Genomic DNA, 6518 nt, shown 5'->3' with positions numbered 1-6518 from the left:
GAAAAAATGTTCGTGCGATTTCATTCTTTTTTTTCCCCCTCCGAGAAACGTAAGGAGAGGGTGGTATATCTGAATGCTCAACGCTGCGAAATAATAACGAAAGCTACCATTCATGTCAAATTTCGTGAATGATCACAGACACTCCACTTTATTCATATCATTTAACCGTAAATAGAAATCAGGTACAAAATAAATAAATAAGTGAGATCAAATTGTAACGTTTTTACAAATAAGATTACCAAAAATAAATAAGATCGCTAAAAGTTCTTTTCCATCCTCGGCGAGTGAAACCTACAACCACGGGAATATTTCAGGGATGGTAAAAAAAATTCTGGAACATGAAGATGATTAGCCATCCAGAAATCCTCCCCCCTCTTCTACCTTCGACCCCTAACCCCCCACGTGGAGGGTGGTGGACGGACGTCGGTGAAAGCGGGAGATGTTTCTCAGTTCTTTGGGAGTCATTCAAAGAGTGAGTCGGTGGAACGTCATCATCCCTACTGCAAGTGTCACGTGGGTTTTTTTCCTTCCCTTTTTATTATTATTATTCCTATCGGAAGAGATAAAAACCACAGATGAAGAACGAGAACTAAGTAAGCATATTCAGTTTATTAAAATTTTAATAATATAGTTAGAAATTAGTTATAGTAAAAGTTAAAAAAAAAAATTATATTTAGTTTTTGCGATATTTTTAAATGTTAGAAATATGAGATGAAAAACTAAAGCAAAGTAAGTAAATTTAGTCATTAATATTTACTAAAATGTCATTAAAAATTACTAGATAAAAAAAAATCCTGAATTAAGGGAGCAAATTAAAAAAAAAAATTTTTTTTTTTTTTATTATTGGAAAATATATCATGCTTTTATTTTCACTTCTACATTTTTATTTTAACCTATAGTTCGCAATTTAAATATTTTAAAATAGAAACACTTTTTACGCGTACCAATAATTTCATTAATTAAGAATGAAATACTATAGATATACTATTTAACAGTTTATAAAAAAATTAATCATACTTTTACGAAAACATTTAACAATGATAATGCCTTTTACCTAACATCAACAATCAGAAATAAAAAATATTTGTACTTACGTTAATGAGTATAGTAATTTTCTTTTTTTTTTTTTCTTCTCAATTTGTATATCGGATTGCTACTAAGATTCACAAATTGAATAAAAATTAAGCGTAAACTCTTGACATAAAATAATAATAATTAAAAAGTGGAAAACATCAAACAGAAATATTTGAATTTTATACATTATTTAACTAAATTGTAAATACGTTTTTATATAATAATTACTACTATTTGTATTTATAAAGTATATGTAAAGTAGAAAAAAATACTCAACGAACTTACAAATAAATAAATAATTAACAAAATCAAGCAAAAGTTTATTTTAAATTTTTTAAATGCTTCAATAAATGTTTATGAATTTTTCGTTAAAGTAGTAAGTATAAAAGGAAATTTTCTTAAGCAATTTTTTCTTTTTTTTTTTGTTACAGCAAATAAGAAACAAAGTCATACCCGACTCGTACAGAAATATTTAGCCTCAATTAATATTTAAGCGTGATAATAATTTTTCTAAATATAATTATAGTGTGTTCAGTAAGCATAGAAAAAATAAATAGATAAATAATGCGAATTTTTAATTATTTAATTTCCAGACTACTTTTCAAATAACTTCGTGTATTTATAGAATTTGTCATTCAAAATTACATCATTTAAAAACATGAAGAAACGTGCTTATCTCACTATACAAGTTCTTCATCATAATGAAATTAAATTTTAAAAAAATTATGAAGCTTTTTTTTGTGAAGTTATCATTGGGTAATCGAGTTTTAAATTTTTCCGAGTTAAAAAAATTTTTTTGGTTTGCTAATATAGTTCTAGAAATATAACAAAATAAAGCAGAAACAAAAAAGTAAAATAAACATTAAGAGGAAGAAAAAAACTTTATACTTCTCTTTTGACTAAACTATCTGGATTTGGATTAAACTATTCAGATAGCGACGCACCCCTAATATTTTGAAAGTCAAGAATTTGAATGCGTCGTGAGAGAAAAAAAAAAGGTATGCTTATTCAGACAAAATATGTTTTTCAGTTTGGTTTCGAAATGTAATTCATAGGTAGTATAAATTAATATTAATTAGCATATTTGAAATATTTCCTATAATTATTTTAAATAAGCAGTAATAGTTAGCATATTTCGGACCATTATGTTCATGAAATTCTAAAAAAGTTATTAAAGGTGATTATAAATGAAGATGAAAGGTTTATTTTCACAATAATGACGATTGAATTGACGTATTTTGAGGATTACTAAATTTTGACAAATAACGTCTCCCCGAGAGTCACAGTGCTGTGAAAAAAATGCCTTTTTTCTCAGAATCAGCTTTCATGGATGTAAACCGTTCTTTTCCCTTATACTACCTTCAAATTTTTTGCTAACTGTATGCGAAAGAATTCATACTTACATCATTTTTTTAATAATATAAATAAGCAGTAATTGAGTTATGCCAGTTATCGTGCAGAAATAAAGATCTTTTTTTTTATCACTTGAAGTTTGCATTTCCTTAAGCACATAATTGAGTTTCTTTTTAATGTGATTTTTTAGGAAAATTATTTTTAGATTTTTTTTAGCAGAAATCAAATTATAATTCGCAGATGAAAGCTGAATAAATAAAAAGAAAAATGGAGAAAATAGACTCGTGTATTTAATTTGATAGCATGTTTTAATTAATGACGCAAATATTTAAGACATTGCTTTAAATGAGTTTAATATTTATACAATATTATTTTCTATACAGAAAAATATTACTTTTTTTGATACCACACTTGTTTTGACTTCAATATATTATATCTCTTAACATATCATTTTTTTAATACATAAAGTACTTTTATAACAAAACAAAAAAAACGCGTACAATTGCTGTACCAGTCGTTTCAAAAAGTTTGATACAAAATTTTTCATTTTGCAATAGTTCTTCGCAAAATAATAATTTAAAATCATTTTTTTAAATAATAATAATTCCTTTTAGATTTTAAGCTGTGTATCGATATATGACTTATAATTGGTAATACACAGCCGTACCGTAAATTAAGAATAAATGTTCGAATAGCGCGATCTTGTTTAGAAAATAGTTTTAGGAAAACTTTTTTTTCTCGCATCATAGAAAGCTTGTTTATTCAGATATAATTCTGCACAAAGTGAACTTTTAATGCTTTTATCGTGTTTAATTTTACTTTTATCCGTTTTTCATCACATACCTGGACATACTTAAACAAATAAAAAATTGTACATAATTATAAAGCCTGTTTATCCAGAGATTGTTCAATGCAAATAAATAAATTTAAAAAAAAATTATAATTATTTATTATTATTTGAAGTTATGTATGAAGAATCGAATCTTGACATCCAAACTTGAAAATTTCGAAATCTTCGAAAATCTCATTTCTTAAAAGGGACATAAAAATATTTTGCAATGTTTTCCGAAAAAGATGGCATGGTTTAAAAACTAAGACGATATATAGTTTTCTAATTAAATATTCTTAGAGTCATGACCCTTTCTTTCTTTTTTTCTTCTTAAGAACAAGACCTTTTATTCAACTGCAAATTACACAAGAGTTAGAAACGTTTAAAACAGTAGAACTTTTCCTTCCCTGCAATTTCGTTATTTTTTACATAATTTGGAAAAGGAAACTTTCGAACAGGAAAGGAGAGTACCGTATTACAAAGTAAACCTTAGGTATTTATTGCCATTTATTTTTAGAATTAATAATTCTCTTTAACATGGTAATTATCGACTAAGTTAAACTAAATTAAAATATTTTAAATTACTCAAAGTTCGATTAAATGCTATATGAACTTTTTTTCCTTCATAGGTATGCTACTATGACACCTGTTCGATTACGTCAGTGGTTGACACTGTTCTTGTTGACCGCTACTGCATCCAGTGAAGTACACCGAACTCGGTACTCATCTAAGAAGTACGATTTCGTGTGCACACGCGTCTTGCAAGACGGCGAGTTAGAAATTCGAATTCAGCGTGGTCACGTCTCGGCCATCGAAACAACTGTCGAATTAGCCACTGAAGAATACACCACTGAATCCCCAGACGATTTCTCCACCCTTTCGAACATTCACCAAGTCCTCACTCTGCTTCAGGTGACCGATGGTCGACACTTCATCCAGTTGATCTATGATTCTGGCTGGGATTTGAGAGATTGCGAATACATCAAATCGGGAAAGTCAGTGGATGAGTTTTACAATTATTTTGCCACCGACACCAGCTGCCCCCAACAAACCTTGAATGCATCCATCGTCCGAGATGATAGCTTCTTGCTCTCTAAGCCCGACGTCACGGATTACAATTCTTTGCGGAAACAATGTAAGGGACTGCACAAACAAATACGGCAGATGGCCAAGCATGGAGACCATCCTGGCCTGCAGAGATTGAAACGTGATCTCTTCCTGTATCCAGGCACCAATTGGTGCGGAAGTGGCAGCAATGCGAGGAAATTCAACGAGCTGGGCTACAACGCTGCGGCCGATCGCTGCTGCAGAGATCACGATCACTGCCCTTACACAATCGAGGGATTCACAAGGAAGTTCAACTTCTTTAATTTCAGGTTTCATACCATAAGTCATTGCGACTGTGATGAAAGGTAATTATTAAAATTAATTTTTCTTCAAGATCTTGCATTTATTCATTATATCCATGAATTCGTACTTTTTGAAAACATAAGCAATTCAGAGAGAGTACTCCTCCTCCCAAAAAATGCTTGAATTTTTTCACTGTCACCTTCCTCTGATCTTCAAATAAAATTTAGATAATTTTGAATGACGATTAATGGTGAATTGCAATTGGTGATAATTTGAATACCTTTTGTGATAAAATGTATTAATAGCGTTTTGAAATGTGAACTGTCATCTCACATACAGTTCCAGTTAGAGATTTTAGTATTCTAGCAAATCGGAAAGTTGTCGTCACAATTACAGAATCACAAATACCTAGTTAAAAAAAAAAGTTGTAAAAAGGAAATCACTTACACGTAAGAACAACAATGCGACTTTATGATACTAATAAATTTTAATTAAATCGTTTTATACGAATAGCTTTGTTGTGAGCGTAAGCGTTTGGTAAAGACAAAATCATGTTCTCGTTAAATGATGGATAGAAAAAAAAATCATCTGTAGAAAAGCACCTTATTATTTTCTACGCAAAAGCCAGATTCGCTTAGGGACGTTTACCTGAATTTAATGCAATTAAATAATTATTCAAACGTAATTAGATATTTCTTTTAAAAATAAATCAATACATTAGGATTTTTACTATAAAATTTTCGCTTTTCATTCTATTTTACAAATTGATTAAGACTCTTCAGCAATTATAAAATTGTTTTAAATTTCGCAAACTACCCTTATTGTATTGTGATATAATAATAGACAAATAATACTTCTTCATCTATCTTTTTTTTAATAAATTGCATTAAATTGAAATACTTAATCATTCATGTTAATATTTTTTACTCATCAGAAGATTAAGACCCTGAGAGACTACTGTTCATTTGATCAATAATTGATAAATTATCTAAGACAATACTATTATGCATTATATAATTGTTTATGCAATTAAAAATAATTAAAATCAGGGAATAATAATTAAAATAAATGAATTCAGAGGAAACTTTTGCAAAATGAATTTTCTCATAGTTTTAACATCGTGCAATGTTATAAATTGTACTATTTTGACTATTCTGTTTCTGTCAAATATTTAAAAGATAACAACAGTGATGCTTGCTAGCTTACAGCTCTATTGAATCAAGAAAGGAGTTTATTATAAATTATATAATGTTTCATTATATTTCATTCGTTATGTCAGATGAGAAAATAGTTCAACCTGTGCAGTATGTTAAAATTACGTCACAGAATTAATACTTAAAAGCTATCTAAAACTAAGTGTTTAACTTGCTTATAGTAACTTCTGTAAAAAAGTGTTTTGATAAAACTAAATAACTTAAAATCAACAGCAACTGTCCCTCCCCCCCGAAAAAAAAAGGTATCTACAAAAAAATGAAATTTAAAGTGAAAAGATACGTTTTGGGGGAATTTGTCTGTTCGGGGCAATGAGACTTGATTAATTTTGATAATTAGTATTGCTGAAATAGTAGCAATCGATGATGTTTTAATCATTACTAAATATGCTGATAGGTGTTTAATATAAGTAACATGGCAATAGGTTTTTTCATGGCCCTGGAAGTGATAAATATTGGAGAAAATTGATTAATTGTGGTATACGTTGACTGACAGGAGTTGGTGTCTCAAAGCAACGGTATCGTGCTAGCTAAACGATACTGAACACATTTAATATTTTTTACATAGTGCGAACTTTTCAAAACGTGCTTCGCTTAATCTAATAACCAAAAACAGTAAAAAGAGCAACAATTAACAATGAATAAAAATAAATTGGGAAATATGACATCCTATATTTTATATATATATATATATATATATA

General features: G+C 28.8%; 1 protein-coding gene across 2 annotated transcripts in view; it reads left to right on the top strand.

Annotated features, from left to right (window-relative positions):
• Positions 1–402: 402 nt before the first annotated feature.
• Positions 403–6518, top strand: part of LOC107444504 (uncharacterized) — a 34236-nt gene continuing 28120 nt past the window's right edge. Inside the window, exons 1-2 of one of the 2 annotated variants that reach the window (XM_016058659.3) lie at positions 403–593; positions 3886–4668. In XM_016058659.3, coding sequence (XP_015914145.1) covers positions 3896–4668 — 773 coding nt within the window. In that variant the 5' untranslated portion in view covers positions 403–593; positions 3886–3895. The remainder of the gene's footprint in view (positions 594–3885; positions 4669–6518) is intronic. The other variant, XM_071181907.1, reaches the window with a different exon arrangement.

The sequence above is a fragment of the Parasteatoda tepidariorum genome, chromosome 6 (assembly GCF_043381705.1).
Source record: "Parasteatoda tepidariorum isolate YZ-2023 chromosome 6, CAS_Ptep_4.0, whole genome shotgun sequence".
Taxonomy (NCBI): Eukaryota; Metazoa; Arthropoda; class Arachnida; order Araneae; family Theridiidae; genus Parasteatoda; species Parasteatoda tepidariorum.
This window is presented reverse-complemented; position numbering and strand designations above follow the sequence as displayed.